The sequence below is a fragment of the Carcharhinus amblyrhynchos genome, chromosome X, assembly GCF_965287045.1.
Source record: "Carcharhinus amblyrhynchos chromosome X, sCarAmb.v2.hapA, whole genome shotgun sequence".
Taxonomy (NCBI): Eukaryota; Metazoa; Chordata; class Chondrichthyes; order Carcharhiniformes; family Carcharhinidae; genus Carcharhinus; species Carcharhinus amblyrhynchos.
In genome coordinates this window covers 5,670,219-5,687,176 of record NC_137359.1, presented here as the reverse complement: position 1 = coordinate 5,687,176, position 16,958 = coordinate 5,670,219, and the positions used below count along the sequence as shown (strand labels likewise).

Below are 16,958 nucleotides of genomic sequence, written 5' to 3'. Positions count from 1 at the left end.
GGCAGTCACGGGCATGATCTTTGGGTAAGTGTTCTCTGAGGCAGCCGTCACGCCAACGCAGAATCGCTGAGCAGCAACCGCTAGCCAACTTCTGCACACTAAGTTGGCCTCAACCAAGATCTTGGGTTCATGTCGCACTAGCTGTAACCACCATGACTTGCCTGGGCTTGCAAAATCTCACTAACTGTTCTGGCTGGAGACAATACACATCTCTTTAACCTGTGCTTAATGCTCTCTCCACTCACATTGTCTGCACCTTTAAGACTTGATTACCTGTAAAGACTCGCATTCCAACCATTATTTTGTAAATTGAGTTTGTGTCTTCACATGCCGTGTTTCTGAACAGAACTCCCATTCACCTGATGAAGGAGCAGCATGCCAAAAGCTAGTGGCTTGTGCTACCAAATAAACTGTTGGACTTTAACCTGGTATTGTGCGACTTCTTACATACCCCAGTCCAACACTGGTACCTCCACACATCTGTAATTCTTAGCACACTTGAGATTGCTCAGTAAGTACTGTCCACTTGGAATCACAGCTAACAGACATGTTCTGAGTTTTGCAGGCATGGAGTAGATTACCAACCAATTGCCATCCTGCATGAATATGCATTCTATCATTGGACTGTAGCTCTCCATTAGTATTGTCAATATTGTCAACACTGGTACAACACTCAAAAATATTCAGTGACCCACAGAATTTCTTGAAGGTGGAGGTAGATTCTTATTAGGCAGAGAATCAAACATAAGCTGTTTGTGTTTCAAATTCCACATTCTTATGAATTTGATAGGAGGAGTAGGCTCAGGGGGCCAAATGACCTTCTCCTGCATTTGTATGAGCTAGCATTTCTCTGTGCTTTTTGTTGAATTAAAAGAGGCTAGTTGCTTTCTCCAGGCACCCTTTTCTCATGTAATATAAATTGATTCTCCCTTTAAAATTTGACATTGTTATGCCCACCCTGCTGCATAGAAGACAAAAGCCTTTGCTAGCACATCTCTCATTTTGAGCAACACAAGTTCCTCAAGCTCAAGTGATTGCTTGTAATCACTTGTGTTGTGGCAGTCACTGCACAGCAGTTCCCAAAACCAGTAGTGCATTAATGACAATGTACTCTGTTTTAGTGATAATTGCCAAGGGTAAATGTTAACCAGGAGCAGGGTGGGGTGGTGTGTGTGTGTGTGTGTGTGTGTGTGTTTTTGTTTTATTGAAATAGTGTTATGGGATCTTTAACAAATCCACCAGGGAGGACAGATGAGATGGAACAATAAAACATACCCATCAATAGCACCTCAAAAAGTGTCATCCTTCACAAGTAGCCACCAGGGGAGTGGCAATCCAGATTTTTGTGCTGAAGTTTTTGGTGTGGAATTTGAACCCACAGCCTTTTGATCTAGGGCTATCCATATTATCCACTAAACCAGCTGATGCTTGCTTAACTAATAGGTAACATTAAACTGCATGAGCATTTGTGGCTTCTAAGAGTGAGACAACTGCTATTCAATGCTTCAGGAAGTGGAACAGTTGAAAGAGCTCAGTTTGGCTTTGTGCTTCTAGCTATTTTTGTCAATTTACAATGGGAACTGTATTACTGGGCTTGGGGATAAGGGATCTGATCAAGTCTGACAAACCATTAACTCCCCATTAAACAGTGCTAAACAAGTCATAGGTGTACAATAGGATTAGCAGTGGGCTTTAGCATTATCACCTACGGAATGTGACTAATTGAATTAAGTATTGTAGTGGAGGTGGTAGTGGAGATGCTGAAATTTCACCATGTTACTGGTCTATTGTGTTAAAGAGTTACAATTTCAAGCAATGCCAGACTTGAGGGCCCCTTATTGTCACACCATAGCAAGCAGCCCTTTTGTATGTTGTTTAAAAGTATGCCAAAGGATTCAATAACCACCACTGTAGAATACAAGAAAAAGGATCAAGACTGACTCCCAGCTCAGGCTGCATTACTGGAGTTGAGTCAATTACAAGAAGAGGTCATTTCAAGCAGCAGCTCTGCCAAGGTTAAAGACAGAAAGGCAGCAAAAGACTCTTGTCACATAGTAGGAGTGAGCAAGACATTTCTCTTCTGGTTATTAGGACTAAACCAGCTACGTAGACAGGAGCAGACTTGCTCGACAACATGCCTCTTCTAAACACATAGACACAAACACTACTCCACAGCCGCATTGACAGAAACATCTTTTATATGTATACAATTAATGCAAAGGAAAAAAGTATAAAATTATACACAAGCAGCTTATACACAGGAGCACAACTCATACATACAAAGTCTTTCACTTGCGCAGGTAAGAAAACAGTTGATGTTTCGAGAGGTAGTGCCAGCAATTCCTTCACTGTACTGCAAAAATGGACATTAAGCCCATCGCTCAAGTTGGCCTCTTTCTGAGGCTGTTTGGAGCTACTGGCAGCATTACCTTTCTTTCAGCATTTGCCCAGCAGTCATGCACCCACTCAATACTTGTTGATGCCAAAGATTCGGACACCGTGCAGCTGCGGGAGTTTGGGAATGAGTGCAGTCAGCAAAGATGTGGTGTTCACCAGGAAATGAACAACGTTATATTTAGTGTAGAAACTTGCTAGCATATATCTGAAAGGAAAAAACAATTTTAATGACTATTTGTCACTTATGCTAACTGGTAGAATCACACAGCGCAGGAGGTAGCCATTCAGCCTATTGTGCCTGTGCCAGCTCTTTTATTTAGTCCCACTTTCCCTCTGTCATTTTCCCAGTGCAGTATTGAGGGAGTGCTGCACTGTTAGAGGTAGGACTGATGGAGTGCTAAAAATGTTTCCTTTTCAAATATTTATCCAAATTCTTTTTGAAAGTTCCGATTGAATCTGCTTCCACCGTCCTTTCAGGTGGCACCTTCTAGATCACAGCAACTTGCTGCGTAAAAGAAAACTTGAAATCTCCCCCTCTGGCACTTTTGCCAATCACCTTAAGCCTGGGTCCTCCAGTGACTGATCTCTTGCCAATAGAAACAGTATCTCCATTTCACACTGTGCAAACCTCTCAGATATCTTAACATCATTAGGATTCCCCCTAACTGCTGCTCTAAGGAGAGCAATCCTAGATTTTTCTCTCTCCCCTCATAACTGAAGTCTTGTGTCATTTTAGTAAATAACCTTTGTGCCTGTTCCAAGACCTTGTATTATTGGATGATCATTTTTAAGTTTCCCCCTCCACCATATGGATGGGAATGATAGCACAGGCACTGGGCTTTACACCAGGTGTGACATGCTTGTCGACTGTGGAAAGCCTCACTGATCAGCAAGAGGGGCGTGACAGAAATTTCCATCCCAGAGATACCACATCAATTATGGAACCACATTTCATCAGATTATCATGTACAGAAATGATGGCATCTAAAATATTTATAGCACCTTTCATGATTTCAGGATGTTCTAAAGCTCTTTGCAACCAATGAAGTATTTAAGTGTAGTCGCTGTTATGTTGAAAACGTGGCCAGCTAATGTGCGCACAGCAAGCTGCCACAAACAGCAAGTTGCTAATGCCAGATAAATTGTTTTAGTGATGTGGGTTGGCAGATAAATATTGACCTAAGGAGATTGGAAAGAACTGCAACCCCGTGCCATTGCTGACCCTCCGGCAGCCCGGCCCTCCGCCCGCGCTGACCCTCCGGCAGCCCAGCCCTCCACCCGCGCTGACCCTCCGCCCGCGCTGACCCTCCCGCAGCGCAGCGCTCCCTCCGCGCTGACCCTCCCGCAGCGCGGCGCTCCCTCAAACTGATCCTCCAACTGTGCAACATTCCCTCAGTCTTGCAGTGGGAGTATCAGCTTTGATTTTTGTGCCTGTCAAGTCTGCCTTGAACTCTCAATCTTCTAACTCAGAGGCCAGAGTCATAGCTAACTCCCTATTAATAACATGGAGCTCACTGGTTAGTTTCCTTCCTTCCTCTACTGTCACAATAGAATTTGTTTCTGTTTTAACAAATAAAACAGTTGCGCTGAAAACAGAACAAGGACTTACAGAATTATTGGAGTGATGGTAAGAAACTTGCGTGAAGATGTAAACTGGATCCCATAATCCATTTGCTCCCAGTGTGTAAGTAATCGTGCCTTGCCCTGGTCTGGAGTTTCAAATGGTGTTCCTTTAACCGTGTGTAGAAACCAATACATTGCCTACAAACAGAGACTTGGTACATCACTTGGTGCCGACCAAGGCCTTTGCCATTTTGTCTGTTCAGTGGAGAGGTCATCAGCAACTATGGAAATAGCTCAGAGTAACCTAGGGGATATTCAGCACAGCTGGAGCCTGTAGATCTGTCTCCATCTTTTTCACATTATTCTTGCTGAAGGAATTAAGGATCCCATATGCAATGTCTTCCATATGAAGAACATGTGGTTTAAAAACCTAGGCTTTAGGCTGCAAAGTCATTTCAGGAAAATACACTGACAGCTCTATGCTAATTGCAGCAAAGATTTTAACCAGTTTAAAAAACGTAACACCCAAGTACAACATCAGAACTGCACATTGGGTTAGTCTATTGACATCAGTAACAATATCTAGTTTTTTTGGTTTTTATTTAATGCTAACTGCTGAGAATATACTTATCCCTATAATTTACCTCAGTGGCAAATGTGTAATGATCAAAGGCACATTATGTCTTGCCACCTTGTGCTAAGGTGCAATGGGCCAGTCCATGAGTGTGTAGTCCAGAACAATCCAACAGGAACTTTTCTTTCAATTGATATGTCTAAAAAAAAACTCCACCTGGCCAAAATAAAAGCAAGCCTTCTGAAAGCGTCAGTGCCATGAAGATCATTGCTCTGACAGTGGCCTGCAGCAGAAAGATGTGGATTAGATTCACTGCTCTACTCTGCACTGCACTGAATCAGGGAACATTTGAGTGCTACTTGCAGCGTCTTTTGTTTGTTTTCGCTTTCCGTAGCGGGAGCAGTCGGGAAGGGAGTGCGGGAGTACAAAAAGAAGGCCGCAGTAGACAGCGGGCAGCGTCGGGAGCAGGCAACGGAGTGAGGTGGGTGCAGAGTGAGTGCTGTAAGGGCTTTGCGAGAGCAGGCTTAGGCAAGGTGAGTTACTGGTCCATTTTTTCCTGTTTTCCATTTCTGTGTCCATAACTCTAAGGGTGGTCAGGTAAATGGCAGGGTCCTTGGGGAGATGTGTCAGCTGCATTAGGTGCAATACGTGGGAGTTCCTGGAGACACCGTGTCTCCCGAAAGCCCACATCTGCACCAAATGTCTGGAGTTGCAGCGTTTGAGGGCCCAGGTTAGGCAATTAGAGCTGCGTCTGGAAGATTTATTTTTAGTCAGGGAGAGCGAGGCAATAATGGATAGGAACCACGGTCACGTGGAAATCCCAGAGCCTAGGTGGGGGGAATGGGTGGGTTACTGTTAGGAAGGGGAAAAAGAAGAGGAGTCATGGTCCAAAGACTACTCCAGAGGTAGTCTCCCAAAATATCAGGGGTAAGGTGACAACTGGGGTAGAAAGGGCAAGAGAGGAAGACCAGAATGCCACGGAGGGAAGGAAGGGGGCTGGATGTGAGATAGTGGTGGGGGATGGGAGGGTTAGAGGAATTGATAGGCGGTTCTGTGGGCAAAAGCGGGACTCCAGGATGGCAGTCTGCCTCCCTGGAGCAGGGGTACAGGATGTGTCGGAGAGGGTAGAGAGAATTTTGAAGGGCCAAGGGACCCAGCCGGATGTAATTATACGCATAGGAGAGAAGGATGTAGGAAGGAAGAGAAGGGGGGGGGGGGGGCGGAATATATGTAGGCAGTTCAGGGAGTTGGGGGCCAGGCTGAAGTGCAGGGCCTCCAGGGTGGCGATCTCTGGGCTGCTGCCACTGCCTAGTAATAGCGGGGCTAAGAATAATGAGATCCTACAGCTGAATGCGTGGCTGAAGGATTGGTGCAGGATAGAGGGTTTTACTTTTGTAGACCATTGGGAAGTCTTTGTGAGGGAAGGGCACCTATACAAGTGGGATGGGGAACATTTAAATGGGAAGGGTACAAATATTTTAGCTGGGAGGTTAGCTGGAGTGTTTCTGCAGGGTTTAAACTAATATGGAGGGGGGTGGGGAGGAGACAGATAGCTCAGTAGGCACTGGGATGGGAGCGAGTTGGGTGACAGGGTAAGTATAGATGATAGGAAAATCTCCCAGGAGGAGGAGGATCCGAGTGAGCCTGTAGGTCTTCAGTGCATCTGTTTTAATGCGAGGAGTGTGACGGGTAAGATGGATGAACTTAGGGCCTTAATGTTCACAAGGAATTTAGATGTGGTGGCAGTGACGGAGACATGGTTAAAGGAAGGGCAGGACTGGCAGCTAAATATTCCTGGGTATAAGTGTTTTAGGCACGACAGGAGAGGGTCGAAAAGAGGAGGGGGAGTGGCGCTGTTAGTTAGGGAGCACATCACAGCAGTGCAGAGGGAGGATAATATAGGGGGATTGGGCATTGAGTCTCTGTGGGTGGAGTTGAGGAATAGGAAGGGAGCGATTACTATGCTAGGGGTGTACTACAGACCGCCCAACAGCCCGCGGGCAGTGGAAGAGGGTATATGTAGAGACATTTTGGATAAGTGTAGGAAGAACAGGGTTGATGTAGTGGGAGATTTTAATCTCCGTGGGGTGGATTGGAAGGTGCCTAGAGCTGGGGGTTCGGATGGGGAGGAATTCGTAAGATGTGTATTGGAAGGGTCCTTGCAGCAGTATGTAGATAGCCCGACTAGAGAGGGGGCTATACTGGATTTAGTTCTGGGCAATGAGCCGGGTCAGGTGGTTGAGGTTGCGGTAGGTGAACATGTGGCTACTAGTGACCACAACTCTGTCTACTTTAGGATACTAATGAAAAAGGATGAGTGCTGTCCTAAGGGGAGGGTGCTAAATTGGGGGAAGGCTAGATACAGCCAGATTAGGCAGGAGCTTAGGGATACAGACTGGGATAGGCTGTTGGAGGGCAAGTCCACATAAAGCATGTGGGAGTCTTTCAAGGAAAAACTGAAATGGGTGCAGGAAAGGCATGTGCCAGTTAAGAGGAAGGATGGGAAAGGTAGGATTAGAGAGCCGTGGATTACTAGAGATATTGAGGACTTGGTCAGGAAGAAACGAGAGGCGTATGTTAGGTCTAAGCAACTGGGAACGGAGAGAGCGGTGGAGTAGTACAAAGAGAGTAGGAGGGATCTCAAAAGGGGAGTTAGGAGGGCAAAAAGGGGGCATGAAATGGCTTTGGCAGGTAGGATTAAGGAAAATCCAAAGGCGTTTTACTCCTATGTTAGGAACAAAAGGGTGGCTAGGGGAAAAATCGGTCCCCTCAGGGACAGAGGACGGGAATTGTGCTTAGAGTCCGAGGGAATGGGGGAGATCCTGAATGAATACTTTGCATCAGTATTCACGAAGGAGAGGGGCTTGATGTCTGGTACAGTCTTCGAGGGAGCTGTAGACCATTTGAAGGAACTATCCATTATGAGGGAGGAAGTCTTAGGGCTTTTCAGTAGCATTAAAACTGATAAATCTCCAGGGCCTGATAGCATTTATCCTAGGCTGCTTAAGGAGGCAAGAGATGAAATTGCTGGGCCTCTGACGCAAATCTCTGTCTCTTCTTTGGACACGGGTGAGGTCCCAGAGGACTGGAGGATAGCGAACGTGGTACCGTTGTTTAAAAAGGGTAGGAGGGATAACCCTGGTAACTATAGGCCGGTGAGTTTGACGTCAGTGGTAGGCAAGTTGATGGAGAGGATTCTTAGGGATAGGATGTATGAGCACTTAGAGCGTTGCGATCTGATTAGGGATACGCAGCATGGCTTTGTAAAGGGGAAGTCTTGCCTTAAGAATCTGGTAGAATTTTTTGAGGAGGTGACAAAAACGGTCGACGAAGGATGAGCCGTTGATGTCGTCTATATGGATTTCAGTAAGGCGTTTGACAAAGTCCCTCATGGTAGGTTGGTAGAAAAGATTAAGGCTCATGGGATACGTGGCCAGGTATCTAGATGGGTTGAGAACTGGCTTGCTAAGAGGAGACAGAGAAGAGTAGTGGAAGGGTCCTTTTCTAGCTGGAGGTCTGTCACTAGTGGTGTGCCACAGGGCTCAGTACTGGGACCTCTTTGTAGTATATATAAATGACTTGGAAGAGGGAGTAAGTGGTGTGATCAGCAAATTTGCAGATGACACAAAGATGGCTGGATTGGCGGGCAGTGTCTGGCAATACAATGGGATATAGATAGGCTGGAATATTGGGTAGATAAATGGCAAATGGAGTTTAATCCTGATAAATAATAACGAGGGGGCATGGCTTTAAATTAAGGGGGGGTAGTTATAGGACGGATGTCAGGGGTAGGTTCTTTACCCAGAGGGTGGTGAGGGATTGGAATGCCCTGCCTGCTGCAGTTGTAGATGCGCCTAGTTTGGGGGCGTTTAAGAGATCCGTGGATAGGTTTATGGATGGAAAGGGATTGGTTTAGGTTAGAGGGTCATTGTTTTTAAACTGGTCGGCGCAACATCGTGGGCCGAAGGGCCTGTTCTGCGCTGTAATGTTGTATGTTCTAAATGTGAGGTGATGCATTTTGGCTGGAATAATGTACGGGGGAGTTATATGATAAAGGGTAAGCCTATAAAGAGTACAGAAACACAGCAGGACCTGGGGGTGCAAGTGCACAAGTCTTTGAAGGTGGCAGTACAAGTGGAGAAGGTTGTGAAGAAAGCTTATAGTATGTTAGTCTTTATAGGAAGGGGTATAGCTGGAGTCTAATGTTGCAGTTGTATAGAACGTTGGTTAGGCTGCATTTGGAGTACTGCGCCCAGTTCTGGTCGCCTTACTACCGGAAGGACATGGAGACCCTGGAGAGAGTGCAGAGGTGGTTTAGCAGGATGTTGCCTGGTATGGAAGGACTGGGTTATGAGGAAAGATTGAACAAACCGGGGCTGTTTTCCCTTGAAAGACGGCGACTGAGGGGGGATTTAATAGAGGTATAGAAGATTATGAAGGGTATAGATAGGAAATAGCATACCACTGTTTACTCTGTTAGAAACGCACAGTACAAGGGGCTACGGGCTTAGGGTGAAGGGGGAAGAGGTATAACACGGATGTTAGAGGGAGGTTTTTCACACAGAGGGTAGTGGGGGTATGGAATGCTCTGCCAAGCAAGGTGGTGGAGGCAGGCACGCTGGAGTTGTTTAACAGTTGCTTAGACAGGCACATGAGTGGGTTGGAGATGGAAGGATATAGGGGACTGTTTTAAATAAGGTTCATTATTAGCATTGGGACGTCCCTGGTAACGTATAAGGATGTGGAACGATACTAATGTTTTTCTCTTTTAATTCACGGGTTTTAAGTCGGTCCGCCTTGTTGTCCAACGAGGGGCATACACGCGATGGGTCGTACAAGAGCTGCTCTTGGATGTTTCGAGATTGGCCTAGTGCTTCATGTCGTTGGTGTACACTTAAACCGGACCAGATGCTGGGCAAGACGACAGCTCAGTGACTATCACTGATTGCTGTGCAGACACATGGATTTGGGCCGGTGTCTGTGGGAGTTTGTGCATTCTACCCGTGCTTGCGTGAGTTTTCTCCGGGTGCTCCGGTTTCCTCCCACAGATGTGCTATTCGGCTGACTGGAGGTAATAAATTGTCCCTAAATTAGTTTCCCTCAATGTGGAATGCCATAAGCATAGATAAGGGTCATGGGTGGAGGGGGGAGACTGGTAATGTTAAGATGGCGGCGCGGGCTCGTTGGGCTGAAGGGCCTGTTTCCCAGGCTGTGTTGTTCCTTGTCTCTGAATGAGTTGGGGGCACGCGGGATAGAGGGAAAAATTACAGAACATTTGCCCCTTCCAGGGGCATGATCAGACTTCAGGGAGTGGGGCAAATTACATGGACTACAGATGTTCAAGGCAGTAGCTCACCATCACTTCTCCAGGGCAACTAGGGGAGCTGTAAATGCTGCCCTTGCCAGCAACAGGGAGAACTTACTTTGAAAATAAGATTATACTGAAAACGAGATTCTTGGACAACAGGGATCTGTTCTCATTAGAAATTTTCAGTTTATACTGTCGCTATTAGTGAAATTTCCAGTAATAACTGATTTTCTCATTGTGTGCTTTTCCAACACTGCCATTCTGATTTCCTGAAATACATAGTAAACTGAGTAGTTCACATCATGTCAAGTACAGTTAAATACTGGAGTCTCTCTGCCTCATGGTAATGGGTAATAAATACCACACCATCCTCAGTAAATGGGGGTTAACTGTTTCCTGTTCTGGTCATTTTGGGAAAAGGCTGTACAATGAAATGAAAAGACAGAAACTGGCACTCAGCAATGGTCACTGGGTGACTGCTCCAACCAGCATGCTCACTGTTACAGAGAAGATAATCACAGGATGGGTTTGGGCTCAGCTGTGTTGCCACAGTGGAACAGTCACTGGTGTTCACTGCCTGAGCTCACTCGCAAAGAATAATCAGTGACAGAAGACGGCTAGAACCTGGAGAAATAGTGTTCCAGTCAGTACATTAAAGAGGGGAAAATGGACAACAAATCACAATGAAATTTGACAGCAACAACAGGAATTCAACAATACAGAGGAAAAGATCTGGCAGGGTTTCCACACCATGATCACATCCTTCATGTGCAAACATAGGTCATGATGCGGCAGGGAAATCAAGCTTAATCCTGTGCCCACGTAATATTCACAGATGTTTGTCCATTCCACCAGGGATCACTAAATTGTGATCAGTTGGTGCCCATAGCGCTTTTCTTCCCCCCATCCATAACTGAGGTCAATTTTTGCACCATGCCTTTCTTCACACAGGATGGTGGCAGTCCTTTAAAAGTATGAATTTTTGCCACCCCACCATCCCTCCGCCCATTCTCCGTGACTCACCGAATTGTGGATGACATGGGTGAGGGTCCACACCATAGGAATGCTGAAGAACGGAATGCTCAGCAGGACAACGTGGAGAATTCCGACTAAAATGAGGTAGGCCAGCCAGATTCCCCGGCTGTTCATTATCCGGGTGTTTGGATTAACCTCACTGTGAGCGACACCAACATTCATCCTGTCTCCTACTTTAAAGAAGGGGAAAGTTCATAAAGCAAAGTGCTCTTCATTCTCTGCCCTTCACTTATAGCTGCTGTCTGCATTAACCGGGTAAAGCAAAATGATAGTTTATCCAAAAACAGAACTAGCAAAAGTTAAGCATACTTTTTTTCAGTTATTGCACACCAGAAGAGTTACGTTATTACTCCTTACTTCACTCAAAGCCAGCATTTGCGCTACTTTTAATGCAAAGTTGACACACTTGAACAGCAAACAGAACCTTGCATTTATCGCACCAGTCAATTTGCGCAAATCAAGACTTTAAAGTTTATTTATTAGTCATAAGTAAGGTTTACATTAACACTGCAATGACGTTACTGTGAAAATCCCCTAGTCGCCACATTCCGGCACCTGTTCAGGTCAATGTACCTAACCAGCACGTCTTTCAGACTGAGAGAGGAAACCCATGCAGACAAGGGGAGAGTGTGTGAACTCAACACAAACAGTGACCCAAGCCGGGAATCAAATCCAGTCCCTGGCGCTGTGAAGCAGCACCACCGCGCCGCCCATGATTCCATTAACAGCAATGAGACAAACAATTATTGAATGTTTATTTCAAATGACAAATGTTGACACCAGGGAGAACTCACACCCTACTCTTATAAAGCTACAGAGATATACAGCATGGTAACAGGGCCTTCAGTCCAACTCCTCCATGCCGACCTGGTTTCCAAATCTGAACTAGTCCCATTTGCTCTGCGTTTGGCCCCTATCCCTCTAAACCTTTCCCCATCCACGTCCCTGTCCAAACGTCCTTTAAATGTTATAATTGTACCTGCCTTTACCATCCCCTCTGGCAGCTCATTCCATACACGCGCCACCCTCCGTGTGAAAAAGTTGCTGGATAGTCAACATCTTTTCCCAAAGCTCTTCTTTGAAACAGTGGCTGTAGGATTTTTTATATCCACCTGAGGGACAGACAGGGGCCTCAATTTAACACCTCATCCAAAAGGCAACACCCCTTCAGTATTGACCTTTGAACAATGCAGTACTCCCTCTGTATTGGAGTACCGCATTATTTTTCTGCTCAAGTCTTTGGAGTAGGCCTTTGAAGCCACAACTTTTGATTCAGAGGCAAGTGCTACCCACTGTGCTATGGCTGAAATGGGAAGGGCATCACTCACATTAAAACTTACTATTTTGAAAGCAGAGTTAGCTCCCTTCCCTGCACTGATCCCCCACCCTGCATCATGGCTCAGTGAGATGGGGAGGGAAAAACCAAGTCTCTGGAGGCCCTCAAGCTTCCTGAACACCGCCGCATGGTGAATGCCTGATCACAGCAAAGCTGAGGTGAGGAGATGCCAAAACAATTGTACATCTGGTGTGAAACAGGTTTGGCAGCCTCATTCAAGACAATACAAAACTGCCACATTCAGGATGAAGTTGATCGCCTGGTGCATTTGTGCATTTTGCCAGGTCCATTTTACATTATTGGCGCACAGAGCAAAGCTGTCCAGGTTTTCCACCATCCCTTCATTTAAATCAGAGTTTATGCACTCCTGCTGTAATTCACGTCAAGCAGTAGAACAGAAATTAGTTGGTGCAGCTTTATTTTTTACAGTGACACCGTCTTTCCCATTGGTGACAAAGTTTGAACCTTCTAGAACTTGTGTTCTGGTCTGCTATGATGCAGGGGATGGTTAACGATAAGAGACAGAGGAGAATAAGTCTCTATAAACTTGAGTTGATCTAAAATTCCACTGCCTGTATCCCAACTCCCTCCCCACCATGCCAGCTGCCTTACACCTAAACTGTGGAATTCTCTCCCTGAACCTCTCTCTCCAACTTTAAGCCAATCCTTCTGGCCTATTTCATTAAACAAGTTATTGGTCATCTACCCTACTGCTGGTGCCAAACTGTTCTCTGATGACAGCACCCGTGAAGTGCCTTGGAGCGTTTTCCAGGTTAAAAAGGCGCTATATAGATATAAGTTGTTTAAAAAGAAATCAAAAGGCAACCCACCACATCACAGACTCCACAAAAAGGTCAAGGTAAGATCAGCGAAGTAGTTGGTTTTGGAAGTTCTTTGGTGGGATTCAAGCATCTGACCACTGGCATGTGGAAAAGCAGTAAAACCAACTGCACAGTGACGCAGTTAAACTCTGTGATATGCACAAACTAAGGTCAATCAAACATTCTTTAAGGGGTGAAAAGATGGTTGACAAGTTCTTCTCATTTGTTTGCAACTGTATTCTCCTTGGATGAGTGGGATCTCTTTGGGATCAAGATAATACCATCAGCAATGGAATTCATGACCTCAATAGCAGACTGAATGGTCTGATACCTGGGCCAAGTAGCTGCACTGTTAAAAGACTCAAGAACCAGTCTGGAGAAATCTACTCAGTTCCATGAGGTAGATTTATAGTTGAACAAGTAGCAGGAGTGCTCATCTGTTTAATCTCTCCCTAGTTGGATTTCCAAACCTTTTACTCTTACCAACCGTCACCCCAAGTTTTTCAGACTTGATCCCTGCAGGGAGAGGATCAGACACCCTGATCAACTAACCAAAGCAAAAGGTGAACAGTGTTACAAGTATCAACAGTGTCACTTCCGCTTGACATTATAATAGCAATAAAAATATTCTCCTGCATCTTGTAAAAAGCGTTTAACATTTTGTTAGAAAATCCCTTTCAAACAACCAACAACAGGCAAGATACACATCCGCCAGAAAAATCCCTACCACCACTGAAATAAGTTGCTAGTGAGGATTAAATGCTTCCTAAAATGCTCAGGGACTTGGGTTTTTTAAAAAAAAGTGAACAGAAAAGGACGAGGTGGAATTAAGCTTGTTTTCTCAGCACTTGCCGAAAAACAGGCCTTTAAACGTAACGGCTATTAACGATAATAAAAAGGACCTGCTAACATTTAACTTATCTGCTTATTTGTTTAAAAAAACAGGGAATATATCTTCAAAAGCATTTAAAAGCCATACTGAAATCAATACACACTCACTTACCAACTCCGAGCAGCAAGGCCCCACTGCTCAACCTAACCTGTCACCGCTAGGTCCGCCCACTTCGGCTGCTGGTTAGCTGATAGAGCTGGCTCCGCCCTGTGATTGGTCGAACTCCACGTCACTCAGCTGTTGACCCCGCCCCCCCCACTAGCAGTCTAGGTTGCACGGCGGCTCTGAAAATCGACGAAGTCGCCTATCAGAAAACGCGCAATGTCCGCTTCAAGGCGGCGATTAGTCGTTTCAGAAAAAAAATTTGTCAATGTTAGTGACTAAAGCGAAAATCAAGTTTTGAATTTTTTTAAAGTTAACAGTTATGGGAGTGAAATCCGAGCTCCCACTTAACTGGGTAACCCGAAAATTGGCACCTTTTCCCCCAGTCCACATATGAGCACATAATGGAGTCAGAAAGGTGCAGTTTTTTTGGGGGGGGGAATACATTAAAACAAATTATTTTGATTGCAATGCAAACATAACATTCAGCTGGTTTGTTATAATCCCATAACACCTCAAATTTCTAATTCTCATCCCCATTTCTTAGCCCTTTTACAGCTGCCCTATTTCTAACCCACTGGATGACCCCTACAACACCCAATCTCTACATTCCTGTAATTCTGGCCTTATGAGCACCTCCACCCACCAATTTCCATCACTGGCACCATTGGTGGCAGTGCCTTCAGTTGTCTAATCCCAAGCACTGAAATTGCCTCCTTAAACCTCTCACATCTCACAAATGTGATTGAGTTTTTTGAAGGGTAACCAAGAAGGTAGATGAGGGCAGTGCAGTTGATGTTGTCTACTTTAGCAAAGCCTTCGGACAAGGTACCACATGGTAGGTTTTTCTTTAATCTTATAACTGATTTATTTACATCAGTTTCTTACAATCCATTAGGTTATACAGAAAACAGCTATTTTAGGTCCACGTTAAAATTGACATGCATCCAGGTTTTCCCCAAAAATTCAGCTGCCCCTTCATTTAGCCTCAGGCCTTTTCTCTTCTGCCTCAAGTTTGGGCAATTCAGTTGGCTCACGGTGTGCTGGGAACACTTCCCATGGGCTGTTCAGGTCAAATTTGTGGAATTCTTGGGCAAGTTCAACAGGCTCAGCTACAACACATTTGACTTCATCATCATAGTGCACCTCTTTGCAGCCAGAGAGTGGGAAGTCTTTGCGAAAGGGATGACCTTCAAACCCATAGTCTGTGAGAATTCATCTTAGATCTGGATGGTCAGCAAAAAACACACCATACACATCTCAAATCTCTCTCTCGTACCAATTTACTGCCTTGAATACAGCTACCAAGGAATCCAGTGGCATCAACTCATCAGTGTAAGTCTTCACTCGGATATGAGAGTTAAACTGCAGTGAAAGCAGGTTATACACAATCTCAAATCAAAATGGACGGGAAGGGATATCCATTGCAGTCTCACCCGCAAGCGATCCGAACTGAGAGTTGGTGTGATCCCGCAGAAAGGTCAGCACTGGGATTATGCCATCCGGATGGACAAAAATCTCCAACTCATTGAAACAAGTCACCTGCACCTGCTGGATGTATTTGGGAAGAATCTCAGCAACATATTCACCAAATGCAGACAGCTGGTTGTACAGTAGTTCATTCCTTGGTCGGACAATAGGTTGAGGATCTGAAACAGATACCTCAAACTTGGTCTGTGAAGCTAAAACACTGTGGCCAGGAGCCAGGTTCCGGAAAGTTCTCTGGAATCCGGCCCGAGCCAAACTCACCAGCCTGGCCGCCATGGCACTGGAACCGGATTGCATAAGGTTAAATCTCACGGGATCCAGAGTGAGGTAACTAAATGGATACAAAATTGGCTTGATGACAGAAGCCAGAGGGTGGTTGTAGAGGGTTGTTTTTCAAACTGGAGATCTGTGACCAGCAGTGTGCCTCAGGGATCAGTGCTAGGTCCACTGTTATTTGTCATTTATATTAATGATTTGGATGAGAATACAGGAGGCATGGTTAGTAAGTTTGCAGATGACACCAAGATTGGTGGCATAGTGGACAGCGAGGAAGGTGATCTCGGGTTGCAATGGGATCTTGATCAAGTGGGCCAGTGGGCAGATGGAGTTTAATTTCGATAAATGCGAGGTGATGCATTTTGGTAGATTGAACCAGGGCAGGACTTACTCAGTTAATGGTAGGGCATTGGGGAGACTTACAGAACAAAGAGATTTAGGGGTACAGGTTCATAGCTCCTTGAAAGTGGAGTCACAGGTGGACAGAGTGGTGAAGAAGGTTTTCGGCATGCTTGGTTTCATTGGTCAGAACATTGAATGCAGGAGTTGGGACATCTTGCTGAAGTTGGACAAGACATTGGTAAGGCCACACTTGGAATACTGTGTACAGTTCTGATCACCCTACCGTAGAAATGATATTATTAAACTAGAAAGAGTGCAGAAAAGATTTACTAGGATGCTACCGGGACTTAATAGTTTGAGATATAAGGAGACGCTGGAGAGACTGGAATTTTTTTCTCTGGAGTGTAGGAAGCTGAGGGGTGATCTTATAGAGGTCTATAAAATAATGAGGGGCATAGATCAGCTACATAGTCAATATCTTTTCCCAAAGGTAGGGGAGTCTAAAACTAGAGGACATAGGTTTAAAGTGAGAGGGGAGAGATACAAAAGGGTCCAGAGGGGCAATTTTTTTCACACAGAGGATGATGAGTGTCTGCCAAAGGTAGTAATAGAGGCAGGTACAATTTTGTCTTTTAAAAAGCCTTTAGACAGTTACATGGGTAAGATGGGTACAGAAGGATTTGGACCAAAAGCAGGCAATTGGGACAAGCTTAGGGGTTTAAAAAAAGGGTGGCATGGACAAGTTGAGCCAAAGGGCCTATTTCCATGCTATAAACCTCTATGACTCTTTGATCCAGGGTGAGGTGGCCAAATGGATACAAAAT

General features: G+C 45.2%; 1 protein-coding gene and 1 pseudogene across 3 annotated transcripts; both read right to left on the bottom strand.

Moving 5' to 3' along the window:
• Positions 1-2,180: 2,180 nt before the first annotated feature.
• Positions 2,181-14,184, bottom strand: ormdl2 (ORMDL sphingolipid biosynthesis regulator 2). 3 transcript variants are annotated; one of them, XM_080217825.1, is made up of 4 exons: positions 14,038-14,184; positions 10,866-11,050; positions 4,007-4,158; positions 2,181-2,602 (listed from the first exon to the last, which is right to left on the bottom strand). In XM_080217825.1, exons 2-4 carry the CDS (start codon positions 11,037-11,039, stop codon positions 2,467-2,469), a joined length of 462 nt encoding a protein of 153 aa, XP_080073951.1. In that variant the 5' UTR covers positions 11,040-11,050; positions 14,038-14,184; the 3' UTR covers positions 2,181-2,466. The 3 variants fall into 3 exon arrangements, with proteins under 3 accessions (XP_080073951.1, XP_080073952.1, XP_080073953.1); XM_080217826.1 differs by having other exon boundaries at positions 10,866-11,047; XM_080217827.1 differs by lacking the exon at positions 14,038-14,184 and adding an exon at positions 13,044-13,763 and having other exon boundaries at positions 10,866-11,047.
• An 822-nt stretch (positions 14,185-15,006) lies between these two features.
• On the bottom strand, positions 15,007-15,801 carry LOC145361978 (NADH dehydrogenase [ubiquinone] iron-sulfur protein 3, mitochondrial pseudogene; annotated as a pseudogene).
• Between the last annotated feature and the right edge of the window lie 1,157 nt (positions 15,802-16,958).

What these genes read in the sequence shown, in the direction of transcription:
- ormdl2 (XM_080217825.1), bottom strand. Translation starts at nt 11,039, where the DNA reads ATGAATGTTGGTGTCGCTCACAGTGAGGTTAATCCAAACACCCGGATA. An exon ending in CCCATGTCATCCACAATTCG is followed by an intron (nt 4,159 to 10,865) that starts GTGAGTCACGGA and finishes CTCTGTTTGTAG; the next exon opens with GCAATGTATTGGTTTCTACA. An exon ending in ACCATCACTCCAATAATTCT is followed by an intron (nt 2,603 to 4,006) that starts GTAAGTCCTTGT and finishes TTTTCCTTTCAG; the next exon opens with ATATATGCTAGCAAGTTTCT.